Source organism: Gymnoscopelus microlampas, assembly GCF_963454915.1.
Source record: "Gymnoscopelus microlampas genome assembly, chromosome: 8".
Classification (NCBI taxonomy): domain Eukaryota; kingdom Metazoa; phylum Chordata; class Actinopteri; order Myctophiformes; family Myctophidae; genus Gymnoscopelus; species Gymnoscopelus microlampas.
This window is the reverse complement of record NC_139945.1, coordinates 44,168,277-44,186,730: the sequence shown is the minus strand read 5'-3', so window position 1 is coordinate 44,186,730 and position 18,454 is coordinate 44,168,277. Positions and strand designations below refer to the sequence as shown.

Sequence of the window (18,454 nt, the reverse complement as noted above, 5' to 3'; positions counted from 1 at the left end):
CCGCCTTCTCTGCTCCCGGCTGCCTGTTCTCCACACAGCATGCACTGATAGAACTCAAACCTTCCCTGTACTCGAGCAAACACACCGAACCACCTTTTGGCTTTGAGCTGTTCGACTTTCATGATTTTATGCATTGCACGTCAGAACCCGTTCAAAGTCCATAACGATGATCAGATCCAGAGCTGGAGGCTGAGCCTCGGTAAGGGAAACGTGTCACCTGTAAACTAGTGTGTGGAACAAAGTGTCATTGGGTGTGTGGGATCCTTCCTCTCAGGCGGTATTGATTGAAAGGGAAGACGATCTGAGGAGGCCATTAGGAGAATGGGGGGGTGGGGGGGAGGGATGGAAAGTGATGAACCCCTCTCTAATCATTATGCCACATGCAGCCCTGCCTAGAGCATCAGCCTCACTCACGAGAACGCACGCATGCGCATGCACACGCACACGCACACGCACACACACAGGGGCATCTCGGCAGTAAAGCAGGATGACGCGGAGTGTGCAACGATGGCATTGTGACATTGGTCTCTACGGTCCTCTGTTAACTCTTTGTGTGAGTTCCTGTGTGTGTACCCGTTATGCGGTTGCCATGTTGTAGGGCTGGGTCTGCATCATTCTGCACCAGTACACACATGACTGCACACTACTGATGGGTGGGGTTCTGTCACAATGAGCACAAGGATGCACAGTAATGGTGCTTGGACACGCCCCCACGATGTACGTACACACACACACACGCACACGCGTACATAAATGTACTGCATATCGTCGCTGTTGGGTGGAAACCTTGTCTCCAAACCCGTTACTTTTCAGGAAATTCAAAATAACTGGTGTTGCCAATTGATCAATTGTAGATATTATTTAAACACAAGCTGTTAACCTCTTTCAACCTGGCATCCCTATTTTGGGCATGTCATTATTGTAGGTATAAATCTTCAAATATATATATTTTTTAATTTCTGAAACAAAAACGTTGTGAAAATAGCTGATCTACAAGCTCACAACACAGCTGTGTTTTGAGCTTGTAGGTGGCCATTTATCAGGGGCACTGTCATACGACAAAGTATTAAATTGGGAAGTAAATCATTTATGAAAAAAAATTAAATTGTTATATAATGTATGTATACTGTATATACCCTGAATTTGTAAGATGTCTCCCGGTACGTGCCTGGTGGTGCAGGCATGAAGATGGAGACTGTGAGCACAGTTAACTGGGCTCCTGTCTCTCTCTCTGCTCCAGCAGTACAGTGTGGAACTCTCCTGCACTGGGGGCTCATCAGAGCTGACTGGATAAAAGTGCTCATCTCCAGCTGAGAGCTTAATTAAAACGGGGGCCACCATCGCGGAGTGACACCTTTTACAAGCTCCAAACGGCTCTCAACCCGCTGTTACTGCCAATCCAATTACAGGCCCAAACCATAAAACAGACAGGGATGGCGCTGCCGCAAATAGGGTAGCTTTACGGAAAAGAGTGTGTGTGTGTGTGTTGGGGGGAGGGGGGTCTATTAAAGATGATATAAAGATTCTTCAGAGTCGACTCTGCAGAACTGGGCTGCAGGGGTTTACGTGGAAGTATGCCTCACAACGTGGAGCATTTGAGCCTGTGTGTGTGTGTCTGTCTCAGGGAATTGAGCCCCATCCTCTCAGTCTGGACACAGTTTAGCGGCATCCCAGGGATTATCTTTCCCTGTAGAAGGTCACTTCCTCAATGTCATTAAGCTATAACACTCATAATAGGCTGAAGACACACACACACACACACACACACACACACACACACACACACACACACACACACACACACACACACACACACACACACACACACAATATCTCTCACATACGTAATCAAACACTGTAACTCTGACTTTTAATCAGGTCTGCACAACACTTCAGGCAAACAACTTTCTCCTGCAGATACTCTAGACCTCGTGGGTGGCCTTGAAAAGATGCATCCAGTGTTTCTAACAGTTGCTAGTGATTATGATCTGTGTCAGTTTGTATCTCTTACACCTGAGCTGCTATAGGAGCAAAACCATATAAAGTGGAGTTTGAATATAAAGCAGAGACCTCAGTGTGGTTTTAGAAGGGAATAATGTGAGGTAAGAAGATGGATACATATCCCCTTGGGAAAATGCAGGTGTCCCATAGCCCACAGAGACACATAAACAATTTAGAGACAGTACATAGAGAAAATACACAATAAGATAAGGTACTGCAATAGACATTGACATGGAAAAACACATTATTTCAAGTACAGAAAAAAGCTAAGTTTACTCAAGTTGTTCAGATTGTATTTCTTCCCATTCCTCAGTGTTTGACTGGCTATGTTCTTCCTAACATAAGACTGAGCCATTCATTGGAGCCAAATGTAGTAGTCGGGGTAAGTCATACCACAGAGTCAGGCTTAATATAATGAGAGGCCTATGCATTTTAGCCCACCTCCAATGTGTCAGCCAGCCCTGATTCAAAGTGACATGCCTTCCTTAGTCTGCCTAAACCCAGAGACCCGGAGACCGCTGGAGCTAAATTTACATCCTGGCCAAACAGAGAAAAAGAAAAGCCTTAAAACTCAGGGAACCAGCACTAACCATGGCCAACTTGTTTCACAGAGAATCTACTCTCGATAACAATCAGTACTTCCAGGCACAGGAAGACTTGTTTTTTTGGGATTTTTTTTTTTACTGCTTAAAAGAGTACGCTTTCAATGATTTCCAAGTGTTTTGACTCGAACCATGCTATTCCCCTCTCAACATGCCTACTCAGCCACTTCTGGGCTAAGCGTTGGCACACGCCTTCTGATCATGTAACTCTAGCAGTCTCTGTGCACTTTTAGTCGGGGCGGGGTAGGGGATTGGGGGGGGCTACTATGTCGGCAGAACCGGATCTCAGCAAGCAGACTTTAACAGGAGATGTTTACCTCTGCCTGAGCTCTCCTGTCCTACACCTCTCCATTCCTCCTGTTCTCTCCTCTTTCTCTCCCGATGCAGTAAGCATACCCACCTGCTCCATCACCATGCCTTGCTGCCTCGCTGCTCTCTGTGCGCTGGAATTGGCAGGAAATCAATTCTGCTCTTGTCTCCGTCTATGCCCCCCCTCCCACCCCCACCCACACACACACACACACACACACACACACACACACTTCATCCACACCCCTCCTTGCACTCCTTACTCCCCCTTCCGGCTGTAAAGTGTCCATTCGGGGCTGAGCGCAAGCATCAGCACAACGCCATGCCTTATCGGAGCAGTCACAAAGAGCCACAGGCACATTGTTCATCAGTATCAGCCAGCTCCAGTTTCAGTGCACTGTCCATGTATGCCAAGTTACACACACACACACACACACACACACACACACACACACACACACACACACACACACACACACACACACACACACTTTAACTGTACATTAACTGTGGCATTAAGCACAGCAGCAGAATGGAAAGAGCAGTAGTGTCCAACATATATTTGGGGCTAAAATGCGGCGTTAATTGTAGTTTCGGTTAATTACAGAGTTCACTGGAAAAGGAAAAGATTAAAAAAGGAGGATGGGGTGCGTCATTATTTATTATGCAAATGTATTCCATTTTAGACACAATTAAGTGATTATAAGGCTGTTGCTCTCCGCTCTCTTTCTTCCCCATGTTCTTACTTGTCTTTCCCTTTGCTTTTCAGCATATTACTGTAATGAAGCCATTATTCTCCAAGTGAATTTTAATGAGTTTTTAACCAACATTTTAATGAGCTATACATTACCATAAAGCATGGATTAGTCTAAATGGAATTTGTGTGTGTGTGTGTGTGTGTGTGTGTGTGTGTGTGTGTGTGTGTGTGTGTGTGTGTGTGTGTGTGTGTGTGTGTGTGTGTGTGTGTGTGTGTGTGTGTGTGTGTGTGTGTGTGTGTGTGTGTGTGTGCGCGTGTGCACCAGTGTGAATTTGGAAGGGGATAGAGAGATGTTCATTAAGACATAATTATATTGTTTCACAGGGGCAACACCACATGGTTTTGCTGTGTATGGTAGGTACAATCCCCTAACCTGTGCTTGCTATCATTACGATGCTAGCTGGTGGTTGGTTGGTTGGTTGGTTGGGGGCTCGTTAGACCAAATTAGGACCTCTGTATGAAAAATGAGCCTTGCAAGGGGCTGCGGTGTAAATGAGGATGTTTGTTAGGCCTGTGTACAGAAACACTGATGGAATCCCAGCATGACATAGCATGATAGAACGTGCAGGCGTTTCTTTATGCCTGATTTATACTTGCACACCAGTGTCGCGTGCCGGGAAAAAGGGGATCTTCAAGCTCACAACGAGTTGCAGAGCGACGCATTGTGAGCTATTTTTGGTGCGCGACACCAGCGCACAATCAAGTATACATCCCACACTACTCTCACCCACGCCTAATCGACACCCCTCCTCGCCCACCTCTCAAGTTTGACCTTCAATGGTTCTCCTTTCATCAATGTCCTCCATCGTTCTGGAGCACACTCACTCCCTCTCTCTCTTTCATTTCCTCCAAGGCTCCATTAAAGTTGCACATATCATATGATATCCCCACCTGCAATTCCTTCCCCCACTATGGTATCGCGGCCGACCATATGATTATCTTTACCTTCACTCTTTTACATATTTCCTGGGCCTTATCCGAGGAAGTGACAGCATTATTTACCATCCCCTAGCCCAGGATGTGCGGATAGGGAGAACGGTGGTGGAGATGATATCAGCGCTGGCCATGGTGTGTGGAGAATGATAGCGCGTGCATGCATATGACTTCATCTTGCCAAGCCGCATATGGTTTTGAATGAGGGAGGATGGTGTGGAGAAAAGAGAAAGCACTGAGCTGGTAACAAAAGGGGTGAAAGAAAACCAGCTCTGATGGCTAGAGAGAGCGAGAGAACGAGGGGGGGGGGTGATGAGCTGTGCTAATGATGGTAGACTCTCTCCTCCGTCCTCAGCGGAGGCACAGCCTTGGGCATCACCAGCCAGCCATATTTTTGCAGCTGTTCCTGTGATCTGACCTGTAACCTGCGTGGTTGAGGAATACACCGGATGTGAGGCTGATCTGTATGAACCTGCTGGCTGCCTCCCTGCTGCGGGGGTAATTTCTACATCTGGATGGGGGGAGGGGGGGCAAAGGTTAGCTCTGGCCGGTGGGAGGGCAAATGAGCCAGTCATGGCCAGAGAAAGCGTCAGACAAATGGAGCCCATCTCCCTTCATTGTATACTATTATACACTGTTGCATTATTCTTCTCCCCTGCCTTCAGCGTGGGTGGCAATACAACACATCAATGACAGCGCACATAGTGGGTTTGGTATATTTTTTAAAGTGACATATTTATCGTCTCTCTTCTCTAAGGGTGAGATTGGAAATGGCGGGCTTGTAATAGCACTCTGCCGGATGAAACACAAAAAGCACTTGATATTATGGCTGGGAGCTATATCTTGAAATACACTGCTCTTATAGTCCGTGCATGGTTTATTTTCTAATCGGAGAAGGAATTGAAGGCTGTGAGTCTGGGTCGGGTAGTGTGGCCCCCAGGCTTCTAGCTGCTCTAATCTTCCTCTGTTTCTTAGCTTGGACCCAGGACAATGTATGGGGAGTCTTGCTGCTGTAAATTGAGAACAAAATGTAATAACAACCAAATAACTACATAATCATTTGCCATTTGAAGATGCTAGACCCTGCAGCTTTTAAGAATGTTGCACCGTTTATGGGATTTATCTGCCTATAAGTGTGTGCATAGGGAATGTGTTTGTCAATTTGTAGCACATCTTATACAGCTGAAAGAATGGGGTTTTAAACGTTCAGCCTGCAATATTTTAACATGGGCACAACCTCTTGTGAACCACAGGCAGGCACACAGGCAGGTAGAACGCCCATGTCGGCACTTATCTCAGCATGCAGGCTGGACGCCTCACTCAAGGCTCCCCACTAATCTTACCGACAAGCAGTGTCACCCTCCAGTGACTAATGTCCTGGGTGGGGGAACAGGGTGCACAGCACCAAATATCTTTCCTCACCTTGTCCCTGCCCCCGCTACTAGTCTCAGTGCTGTGATGCTAGGCTGTTGTGCTGTCATGTAATTGTGTCATAGGCCAGTTCACTGTGTGCCGAGTCCATGTCAGTTAAGAACACACACATCCACACACACATACACAGACCTCCCTAAGGGTTGCTGGCACAGACCTCTTTCCTGCCAGTGTATTATAGGGACAAACTGGCTTACCACAGGGGGGTGTGTGTGTGTGTGTGTGTGTGTGTGTGTGACACAGCGACGTCTGTGTTTCCATTTTGGCACGGCCTTCCACACTCAAGTCCTTAGCTGTTTCACAGGGCAAGTTGCAACCCAACTCCCTTCCTTTTAAGTTTTGAAATTTTGACTCTGAGCCAACTTCCAGAGTTGCCAATTCGCCACGCTTTCCCCCTTGCCTGATGCTTCTACTTTAAAATCTGCTCACTCCTCTGATAGTCGGAGAAATAAATAAATAAAACATGGGAGGCAAGGACAGATATGAGTTCTCCTTAGCCCGCAGCTGGACTGACAGATGTAGTGGTTGTGAACAGAGGGGTGCAAATGTAAAAAATATATAAATATTAATAAGCGGTACGCAAGGCAGCAGTGTTTGGGGCCAGCTGGAACTCCATGGGAGGTGAGATGTTTTCAGAGGAAGAAGAACTGAGGGTTCCAGAGGGATAGGAATGCAATTACCTCACGTCTGCCTACTGATATGGGCTTAAATACTAAAAGGCCCTGGAGTTTGAGACAGAGTTCAGTTCACTTTCTGACTGTGGATACATTGTCTCACTCAATTAGACCCACATACAGCACATATAACATAGATACTGGCTGGCTGTATAATTGGAAGGAAATCGGTCATTGCCAAAATGCAAACCGCAGTTGTGGTGCCTCATACAAATGGCTGTGTGCTCGATCATTACTGTGTGGTGTGTACATTACTGTACTGCTGTGCATGTTGACGGTATAAACTGTAAACGTGCATGTCATAGGAGCAAGCCTGAAACAAGAGTTGCAAGAGTTGCTAGACTTGCACATCCTGTGCAAGTCAGAAGTCTAGCCTCAAATTGATTGACTTTGAAAGTGATGAAGAACAAAATGGTGAACCAAAAAACGGAAATGTAAGGAAAATGAGAACTTACCGCCTACTAGGCAATACAACAAATCCTGTGAAATATTTTGCCCGGCTAATGGCAGGGCTCTAAGAATTCCGATGACGGACAGTCTGTCGAATACTTTGGTCCCAAACAAGATACGTATGTTGTTAACTGCTGGCTGGATTTGCAGAGAATTTGTTGAGCACATCCATGCTCCCCAGAGGATAAACCCTACGGATTTTTGTTCTTCTAGCTCCTTAGGCCAGACAGACAGATACAGACAGATACAGAGATCTCCATATATGGGCATGAAAGGGACACAGACGGGTAGTCTTACAATGGGTACTTGGTATTGTATAACCGAGTGGGGCATGCATTTCAAACTTGCATCGTCCCCGATTTACATCGTTCCCAACTTGTATTATATATATTTGAAATTGATTTTCGTGGTTATGTGATTAAGGCTATCCCTTATATTCATGTGGGGGATTTTCCTCTGATATTCCATCCACCTTCAATATAATGCCACTGTAGCTAAACCACCTGAAGTCACAGTTTAGAATGAATGACGTTGATTATGGCATAAATATCAGTCTAGAACTTTGATGCAACCTGATTAAAATGTATCTTTGTTTAAAGTGAAATATAAATTAAACATAGGTTAGATTTAATCCAACCTTAAAATGTTGTGCAACAAGATTATTAGCTAAACTGTGATTTAAACAGTTTTAGCACTTAATCCTTGTCGGTGCAACCCACCTGCTGTACAACATATTTTTTTGTACAACAGATTTTTACTTAGTTGCATAACGGTGTCTCTCACCACAAATAGCTGATCTACAAGGGATGCAGTTGGGGTTGTTATCATAAATTCTAGAAACATTGCCTTGAATTCATAACAGTCGTGATTAGAATAGAATACACTGTAGTGTGTTTGGATTTGCTCTTCCCTCATCTGATCTGTAAGTGTATCTGTTCAAATAATTGTCCTGGCATTAGCGAAACCCAGCACCAATATATAGAGCATAATACCATCACCAGTAATGCATCTGTTTGTTTGCTCGTAGCTGCTTGTGACCCAGTGTTCAGTCCTCAACAAGTGCTCATTTTTATTACTTTAGTGTGAGGCCACTCTGTGTTTGTGTATTAATTAGATGATGGGGGGGGGGGGCTTTTACTGTGACACACAGTCCAATATCACAGAAAACAGGACATTAATTACAGATAATGCATGTTTCTTTTGTTGTTCCCTGTTTGAAAGGAAATGGTCAAATCCCATGGGTGCTATCACCAATGAATGCAAGGGAACAATTAAACCAATACTCAGGCAGAGTAACAACAGGGTGCATCTGGTCTAAACCTGGCTATGTTTTTAGACAGCAGGAGTCCTGTTTGTGATGCAAATACATGAATCCCAGCAGTGGTCAGCCGCTTTGCCCACCCTGGCTAGAGGGTCCACCACTACAGAGCTGGTTCTTTTCCTGGCTCAGCTCATTAGATTAGAGGACATCCCTGCATGAGAGAGCCTTCCTTCTTCCTCCACCTCTGTCTCTCTCTTTGTCTCTCTCTCTCTCTCCCTCCGTCGTAGCTCTCTTTGTGTTCCCTCTTGTCTCCCCTGAGCATAGGTTTCATTTGAATTTGTGTCACACAAAAGTCCCACTATGTTCCCCATCGTATCCCCCAGGATAATTGGGTTGAAAGCTTCCTCTATCCTGCTCTCCCCCCACCCCTTGGACTAAATAAATAAATAAGTGCACAATGGCTGTGCAGCTTCGCTAGAGAAATGGAAAAAAGAAGAGAGAGGTAGAGAGTGAAAGAGAGAGAGCGAGAGAGAGAGAGAGAGAGAGAGAGAGAGAAGATGAGAGTGACCTGCAGCGCAGGGACCTGTTATCCCCTCTATAATCCTGGCTCCCTCTCCTTACCTCCCCTTTGCCACGTTGAATTTACATAAAGACCTGTGGTGCTGCCCTTAATTTAGCCTTCCTCAAATATCTTCAAACATCCTCCAACAAGCCCACTCTCTGCTTTCATCCTTCAGAGGATTCATGCGTCCCTCACTCAGGCATGGATGGACACACACCAGCGCGCCACAATTTCCCACCATGGAAAATCATGGATTTTTTCCCCCACTTCAGATCAAACCTAGAATAGTCTGTTTGAGTGCACCCTGCCTGAGCCACAGCTAGAATCAAGTCCACATTTCTGGCTGTAAAACCGCACACAAGATATGGGATAATTCATTATTGTTGTGAAAGCGCATCTGTCTCAAGTTCATTTTATTGTTCTATGGGCTTTATGCCTCAATGCAAAATGTTTTTTATTATAAACAACTAAAAGCCTGTTTCTAATAAATAGCTTTTTACATTGAGGTGACGAGTGAGTAACTGCTTTCCCTGAACTAGACCTGTGGTCTGCATGTCTGTTTGTTCCTTTTTCCTTTTACCTGAAGGCTTTATGTAGGCCGACTGATATATTTGCTATCACAGATATATCAGTATCTGTGTTTATGTTGTCCGACATGTGCTGATATGAAAAGAGCATAATAAAAAGACGCTTGGAGTAATTTAGAAATTGAGTTTTTTATTTATAAAAATAAGACTGTTTTTACACTATTTACTAAATGTGGTGTGTGTGTATGTGTGCGTGCATGCGAGAGACAACACCTCTCCATGTTTGATAATGAGCTGGTGTTGTGTTTGACTAAACACTAGACAGGGTGAGAGGCTATCTTTGTGATGAAAGGCCTACCTGAGGGTGATTAGATACAAGGCAGCAGTTGTTTGGCAGACCACCCACTGGTTTTGTGTGTTTTGTGCGTGTGTGCACGTGCGTGCGTGCGCCCCACCGTGATTTTGTGTGTGCCAACAGTGCTGAGCACATTGCACCCCTCTAAGCTCTCACATGTGAGTGACACCAAGCTTCAGGGCATTCGGTCTGTGTTTGTTCTACTACCTCCATAGGGACCTCCATTAGCACCAATTAGCTTTTACTTGTGCTAGCCCAGTCAGATGAAAACACACATCGCATTTAAATAGCCAGGATGAAGACTGCATACACCCACTACATACGGACGACAACAAGTTTCAATAATTAGATGTTTTCAAGAAGGAAAGCTGAACCATAACCTGCAAAATTTCTGCAGTAGGATTAATAGTTTGGTCACGGTGCTCTCGCTAACCCCGGTTCCTCTTGTTTTCCCCTCAGTGTTGCGAGATGACTTCAGACAAAACCCTACAGACGTAGTGGTGGCTGCAGGAGAACCAGCCATCCTGGAGTGTGTCCCTCCCAGAGGTCACCCTGAACCCACCATCTACTGGAAGAAGGACAAAGTACGCATCGATGACAAGGATGACAGAGTCACGGTGAGTACTAGCCTGAATAACGAGGGTGACTGATATAATGTTACTGTGATTGGCATGCAGCTCTGTATTGGTTTAGGCCAGTGGTTACAACCACACATTATTATTGCTAAATATACAACTGTACAAAACGTTGTGTATAATCTTTCAATTTACTTTATCGGTACTCAAATTCGATACCATAAAAATATATATTGTAACCACTTTTCAACCTGGCATTCTCATTAAAAGCTTGATGATGTTGTGAGCTTGTAGATGGGCTATTTTCAATGTTTTTGTAATATTAGTGTTACAGAGGCTATTTTGTACAAAACTTTTGAAAACAGCTGAGGAATTGTGTGCGTTTTTGATGGAGGAATGTTTCTCGCCCCTAGATTCGTGGAGGAAAGCTGATGATCTCCAACACCAGGAAGAGTGATGCTGGCATGTACATCTGTGTGGGTACGAACATGGTGGGAGAACGGGACAGTGAAACGGCACAAGTCACAGTGTTTGGTAAGCTCCAAGATACTTGTGCAGCACATGTGCTCACACCAAGGTTTTATAGTTTTTTTCATTCCTTTTTATTTTAATTTCGTTTTGACGTTTTTAAAACTAAGGACAATTTATTTTTTATAATGATTTGTTTATTGACAATGCACAATGTACAGTACACATATCATTATCATATCTTTCTTCACTAAGGACATTTTCTCTGTGATTTTAGTTTGTTTTGCAAACACACAATACAGCTTCAGTTAGTTATAGTTTCAGTTGGTTATCGTTTTAGTTTTTATTTCTTTTAACTAAAATGTTTTTTTTTTTTTTTTTTTCAGTTCTATTTTTTGTTATTTTGTTAGTTTTAGATAACTATAATAACAATGGCTCATACTTGAACATTTTCCTTGCTGTTTGAAAACACAACACATATTGCTGTATTCTCTTGGTCTATTATATTTCTGTCATGTGCGTATTGCATGCATGGATTACCTCTATGAACGCATCTATCTTTTAATTTATTATTATAATACTAATGGCACATCATGTTTGAAATGTCCTATGTGAGCAAAGCGTTTCAGTGACTGTCCCCTTCATCCACCCTGCAGAGCGGCCCACCTTCCTGCGACGGCCCATCAATCAGGTGGTTCTGGAGGAGGAGACGGTGGAGTTTCGCTGCCAGGTACAGGGGGACCCTCAGCCCAACGTCCGTTGGAGGAAGGATGACGTCGATGTACCTCGTGGGAGGTAAATAAACTCTACAGACACAGTTTTTAATTCTTGATATCATGATCCTCACTGTACCGTTTCCCCTCAGGATGTGAGAGAGAGAGAGAGAGAGAGAGAGAGAGAGAGAGGTGTGTGGTGCTGCTGATGTGCCAGGTAGTATTTTATACTGAGCGATGCTGCAGAGTGATCAGTGTCACTGTGAGTGTGTGATGCAGCTTGATGATAACTCACACTGCCAGCTCTCACCTGGCCCTGCTTGCCAACGGGCATTAAACCGCCCTATTAGGCTGTCCACGACACACAGTGCATTGCACATGCTGGCCCACCCCTGCTCGACCCCCCGGGGTGTCTCTGCAGACCACTCGGACACGAAGGGGCAGAGGCAAAGATTATACATAGTGACACATTTCAAGAAAGGCGTCCGCGAGGAGACAACCACATTATCAATCTAGTGGGGAGGTAGGACGCAGCAGCAAAATTGACAGACAGACAGACACACATGGAGACTGACAGAACCATTGGGGAAGTGCAGACACAAACAGGCTGGAAGGCAGATGCTGAGAAAGTCAGCAAAAAAAAACCCCAACTGAGGCAATTTGGAAGACAGACAGAGACAGAGGTGATTCGGGGAGGGAGGGGGGAGGTTGTGACAGAGAGCCAGCTGACGGGACCTGACCAGACTCTGTGTGCAGGTGCAGCTGTGCAGGTGGGTCCTTGGCACAGACACCTCAGAAACCTGGAGGATAATATCCCCTTCGCATACACATTAACCCCATTCACCCTACTTAACCTCACTGACATCTCACCCACACACACACCCCACACACAAACTTGTGTTTTGTGACAGAAAAGCTGTGTGTGCTGTAATCCAACACGCTGCCTGCCAGTCTGTCTCACTTCCTGTGAGAAACCACCGACACTGATGATGTTGTCCATGCTGCTCCTGTTGCACCACCGTGATTCGCAGTCAACAGAGGTGTCATTGTCAACGTCTGGGCATCAAAGAGACTGGTGCTGTGTCCTGGCCAGCAACTTACTCATACACCGATTGCATCACTACACGAAGCACACGCGGCACGCACGCATGCCTTTTTCACCGCTTGCATTAGATCCGACTGTGGGCGGGTTATTTGTATCTGATTGGATTCGGTTCAGTGGGCACTGGGCAGTGGCACATGAGTCCTCCTGTGCCAAACCAAACACACACCAAAGAAGGAAAAAAAACTAGTTCACTTACTGTATGTCTTTGATATTGAGTTGGCTCAGGAACTGAGATGCGCAGCTAATTTTTGTTTGCTAATTAGCACACTTGTAATTACAACAGAGGAGGATGACTCTTGCTTGCTTGCGTCGATGCTTTCTGTATTATCCCTTTGAAGCACAGTTGTGTTTGGCAGTAGAACGAGTAATGAACCTTAGTAACAAAGGCAGCCAAATTATTGAACGATCAGTATCACAGTGCTTGCAATTAAAATGCAGGGACTCTAGTTTTCTTTGCTGTCTTTATTGGCACTTAATTTTTTCTCTGAAGTCGATGGCATGCATGAAGAGTGTGATATTAAAATTATGACATTTTCAGCTGTCTTTGTTGTGGTGTCGTAGGAAATACCTCCCATGTTGATGTATGTTGTTTGTACTTTCTCTTCCTTCAGTTAATAATATTCACAAATGCAGGAACTGTGCGAAATGACATGTTTTTAGTTTACAATTACCCTTATTAAGAGCGTTAATATTTACACATTAAAATCCACAGTATCCAATATGTAGCAGGACTGTCTCTCATTTGTAGCCCTTATGGGTCCATTTGGTTACATTTGTACACTGTCCGAGTTAATTTAACAATCAGGATTTTACAGTTTAACAAATATGCTACCAACACACGCTGTGACATTTGGCTGTAAGCTCCCCTGGGGAAAGGGAGTGAAAGACCCCTAAAGATCAGACACTTGTGGGTGCGGTGGGAAGGGGTGTCTACTTACTCTTCATCCGAAAAGGTTATACTGTCCTTATTACTATGATAAGCTGTAGAAAGAAAGGGACTTAGTGGGACCCCTCCCCCTTACCATCAAATAGCTTCTACTTGTCCTTGTTGCTCCCCCTTACCCTGTTTGTGCGCGTGCACGTGATTGTGTTTGTGTGTGAACTGTGCAACTTGCATGCAGGGGGGAAGGGTCTTAGAGCTTCAGCTGAATAAACAGGTCTTTAATGTGCTCAGTGGCTCTAGTAGCCTCCCTGGTAAACACACACACACACACACACACACACACACGCACACGCACACACAGAGTACACAGACATTACCAGGATGGCACTGGCACCATGGTCTGTGGTATAGAACTGGCACCAGGGTCTGTGGTATAGAACAGGAAATACGGAAAAGCTGTTTTGATTTAAGTACGGTGGTGTACTGTTACCTGGATGTAGATGCCATCACACTGGGGTATGCTGTGCCTGTGAAAATACTGTAATTGACAACTGATTGCTGTAGTTTTATAATTCACTAAACAATTCACTGATATATTGAAGTGACCTTAGGCGATGGTTGGAGACATCATCATCATCATCATCAACCTTTATTTCACCTTGAGCAACCATTGAGGAATGAACCCTCATTTACAAAGGTTTTGACTTTTATAATAAATAAAGATGCCAATAATTATGAATTAATGAATAATAAGTTCAGATGCCATTCAGACTTGGCTACACTAGCACACATGGGGGAAAAAACACTATTTACACTTTAACACATTATGCACCAATATATTTTTTTCCTGTATTTTTAAATAGCCTAATATACTTAATTAAATAATCTTGTAGGGGCATTTCAATATTTGGCATGTATAATTTGTCCTCATGAATAAAGGTGTATCTTATCTTCTATAAAAATGTCTATATTTAGCATTACTCTGAAAACGAGATATGAGAAATCGTTAAAAATAAACTGGTGCACTTTGAGTACCGTCTGATTTGGGGACCACGTCAGTTGGGAATGAAGTCTATGACGATATGACGAAGTTAGGTATGCATGCCCCACCCGGTTATGCAATACTTATTGTTCCTGTTGTCAGAGTACTCGCTGTATCTGTTAGATTACCCAGTACAGTATGGTACCTGTTACCACAGTACTTATAATGTTAGTTATAAGAATAAATGGGTCATTTATTCTCCTTCTTACCTCCGGGCTATGGTCGATGCCTACACCCCTGCCCGACCACTTCGGTCTGCCACCTCGGGGCGACTGATTGCCCCGTCACTCAAGGGTCCTTCTGGTCGATCGACACGGTCACCACTTTTTTCTGTTCTGGCCCCACAGTGGTGGAATGAACTTCCCACTGATGTCAGGACAGCAGAGTCACTGCCCATCTTTCGCCGCAGGCTGAAAACCCACCTCTTCAGGAAACACTACCCTTCCTCTTTGTCTGGCTTACTTGTTGTTAACTAGTTGTACGAACTCTTGTTTTATTGTTGTATGTTTTATTGGATCTTGTTTAGTCGATACACTTTTTAGCGGTGCCAACCGCTCTACGTTTGACTCTGTCTGCGTGTCCGTCCGTTTGTTTGAGCACGGGCCGTTTGTTTGAGCACGGGATGAGCACGGCAAAGAAGCAAACAGCTATAACTTCAGTTTGCAGCATGCCACCAAGTCCAAATTTGGTATGTGGACTTAGACCACCAATAGGGACGAGCATGAATTGATGACGTTATCAAAGAGGGGTCCAGGGACCCCCAGCGCCCGTATGAGCACGGGATGAGCACGGGATTTTAAACAGCTTTAACTCCAGTTTGCAGCATGCCAGCAAGTCCACATTTGGTATGTGGACTTAGACCACCAATAGGGACCAGCATGAATTGCTGAAGCCCCGCCCCCTCTGTCTTCCCATTGGCTGGCCTTCAAACAGCCATAACTCAAGTTCGCAGCATGCTATGGAGTACAAATTTTGGACATGGACTAAAGCCAGCAATAGGGACTAACTGTCATTACTTAAGCCCCGCCCCCTCTGTCTGCCCATTGGCTGGGCTTTAAACAGCCATCATTCCAGTTTGCAGCATGCTACCAAGTACAAATTTGGTAAGTGGACTCAGACCACCAATAGGGACGAACTGAAATGAGTTAAGGCCCGCCCCAAAGGCACCGCTTCCTTCACACAGGGTGTGATTTTTGTATTAGCTCGTGCTCATTTGATTTTGCTATTTTGTCTCATCTGTTTAAGAAAGTAGGTAGCTGATATATAGCACTTTTACCTTAGTGCTAGGTATACTCTTGGTTGCTTGTTTTTGCAGGAAATGCACTTAAGACTTCTGGTGATTAGTAGTTTCGTTCCCTACCTATGTTGAATGCACTTATTGTAAGATGCTTTGGATAAAGGCGTCTGCTAAATGACTGTAATGTAATATAATGTAATTTATAAATGGGCACTGACGTACTCGGGAACGATGCAAGTTGGGAATGCGTGTCCCACCCGTTTATGCAGTACCCGCTGTAGCCGCTGTCAGAGTACCCTGCGCGGTACCCAGTACCATACGACTGATCTACCAAATATGGAGCTTGGTCCGACTGAATTCCCACTCTGCACAGCTGTGTTCATTTTCAACCTAGCCGTGATTGAAATAACTTCTTTAGGGTTGGTGGTATCGAGCCAGCTGCTTCTGTATGGATTAAGTGGAAATCAAAAATCATAGAGAAAGCATAGAATTGGCTTTTCATGTTGGAGAGCCAGGAGGCGAGCACCAGAGACCTCTAGGTGTCCAGAAGGGAGACCCCGCAGCAGTCAATAAATCCCAGTGAATAGAAAAGGCTTGGCCAGTGTGTGTTATCTCCTACTGCCAACCAGCTCTGTGTGTGGGCCAAATCTTTTTCTTTCCTTTGGTCTTTCTCTCCCTCCCTCCTTTCCTCTGGCCCCAGCATGCCCTCCTGGGCTCCTTATCTGAGCCCCTTTGCTCTAGCAGTCCATCTGTATGCAGGTCCTCTGTCCCCCGTGACCCCAGAAACACAGCCCCTGCACCGCACACCACCTCAGTGAAAAGCCTTTCTTTCTCACTCTTTTCCGTGTGTGTGTGTGTGTGTGTGTGTGTGTGTGTGTGTGTGTGTGTGTGTGTGTGTGTGTGTGTGTGTGTGTGTGTGTGTGTGTGTGTGTGTGTGTGTGTGTGTGTGTGTGTGCGCGCGCATTTGAGTGTTCGGCTGTGCAAGTGTGTGTGTGCATATGCACGCACATGTGAGTGTGCGGCCATGCAAGTGTGTAGTGTGTGTGTTGCCTTCATGGCTGTTTATGTGTGTGTGCATGTGAGTGTGAATTATTGCGTGTGTGTGTGTGTGTGTGTGTGTGTGTGTGTGTGTGTGTGTGTGTGTGTGTGTGTGTGTGTGTGTGTGTGTGTGTGTGTGTGTGTGTGTGTGTGTGTGTGTGTGTGTGTGTGTGTGTGTGTGTGCGTGCGTGCGTGCGTGCGTGTTTTAGAGAGGTGTGTAGGTCATTCTTTTTGAGAGAGCTGTTAAAGCCAGTCTGACAGGAATGACTGTGTTATGCTGACCATCCACTTTCATTAATTTCTCACCTCCGCAACTCAGCAGAAAAAAGACGAGAGGCTGTGGTTCCTGTCTCCATTACTTCCACTGATATATAAGCGGATACATCTGGTATTCATGATTGTGCAAGTGGGGGGCTTTTATCTTTTAGGCTGTATCGAAACAGAGTGCCAACAGCAATGTCAGGCTCTGAAAATCAAACACATAACGCAAAACAAAAGAAAACACGTGAAAACACTATGCATTAATTAGAGACAGATACACAGCGGATCATTCATTATGGATCCAGTGTCTTTCTATATTTGTGGCATGACTCTGTGTCTCTCATTTGCTATATTGAAAAAGCAATTGTGAAGGTGTTTGCACACACTTTGATCCTCTCGCACACGCACACACACACACACTTACTGACAGACATACTGTACACACAAGCTTCCAGGCATCTGCTAGTGTTACTTCTTGCTGTACTGTATCTGCAACATTTCCACACCCTTTGATCCTCACGCACGCACGCACGCGCGCGCGCGCGCGCGCACACGCACACGCACACGCACGCACGCACGCACGCACGCACGCACGCACGCACGCACGCACACACACACACACACACACACACACACACACACACACACACACACACACACACACACTGACAGAGACACAAGCTTCCAGTCATATGCCAGTGTGCTGTACTTTGCTGTTCCTTACTTCTTGCTATCTGCAACATCTCCCAGTAGATCACCAGCATCTGATCCAAACCGCTCTGTCTAACTAAAGTCTCTTCTACTGTCACTGTTACCATGGAGCCCCTGCTCTGAACTCGCTAAAGTAAGAGACAGATTTAGGATCAGCTTACCCTCCATAAACCCCCAACCTAACCGCCTTGATTGTAATGGTGCCAAGCTGATCTTTGATCAGCAAGGGCATAATGTGATAAATGGCTCATTCTGGCTGAAGAGGTGCCACCACCCTGGCTTCAGAGGAGAATCAGGGGGGGGGGGGGGGGGTGATGCTCTGGCTGTGGGCCCTGAGCAGGCTGAATGAGAGGCGATAACGGCGCTTAATTGATTCCCTCCTATGGTTGATAGGGCCTGGGCAGTTAGGTTCCTGCTCCTTTGATCAGGCTGAGGTGAAGTGGCAGTCAGGTGGCGTGAAACAGGATCAGGCTTTCAGGCTGAATCAGAGCAGAGAGGGGACTTTGTCTCAGATGCGTCAGACTGGAGTGTGAACTGGCATTGGTCCCATATGTGGAGT

At 45.3% G+C, this 18,454-nt stretch overlaps 1 protein-coding gene across 5 annotated transcripts in view; it reads left to right on the top strand.

The window, feature by feature from the left end:
• Nucleotides 1-18,454, top strand: part of robo2 (roundabout, axon guidance receptor, homolog 2) — a 198,595-nt gene that overhangs the window by 112,737 nt on the left and 67,404 nt on the right. For all 5 annotated transcript variants that reach the window (XM_084065109.1, XM_084065107.1, XM_084065108.1 and 2 more), the window contains exons 3-5: nt 10,322-10,479; nt 10,851-10,971; nt 11,562-11,700. In XM_084065109.1, the coding sequence (XP_083921235.1) occupies nt 10,322-10,479; nt 10,851-10,971; nt 11,562-11,700 (418 nt within the window). The remainder of the gene's footprint in view (nt 1-10,321; nt 10,480-10,850; nt 10,972-11,561; nt 11,701-18,454) is intronic.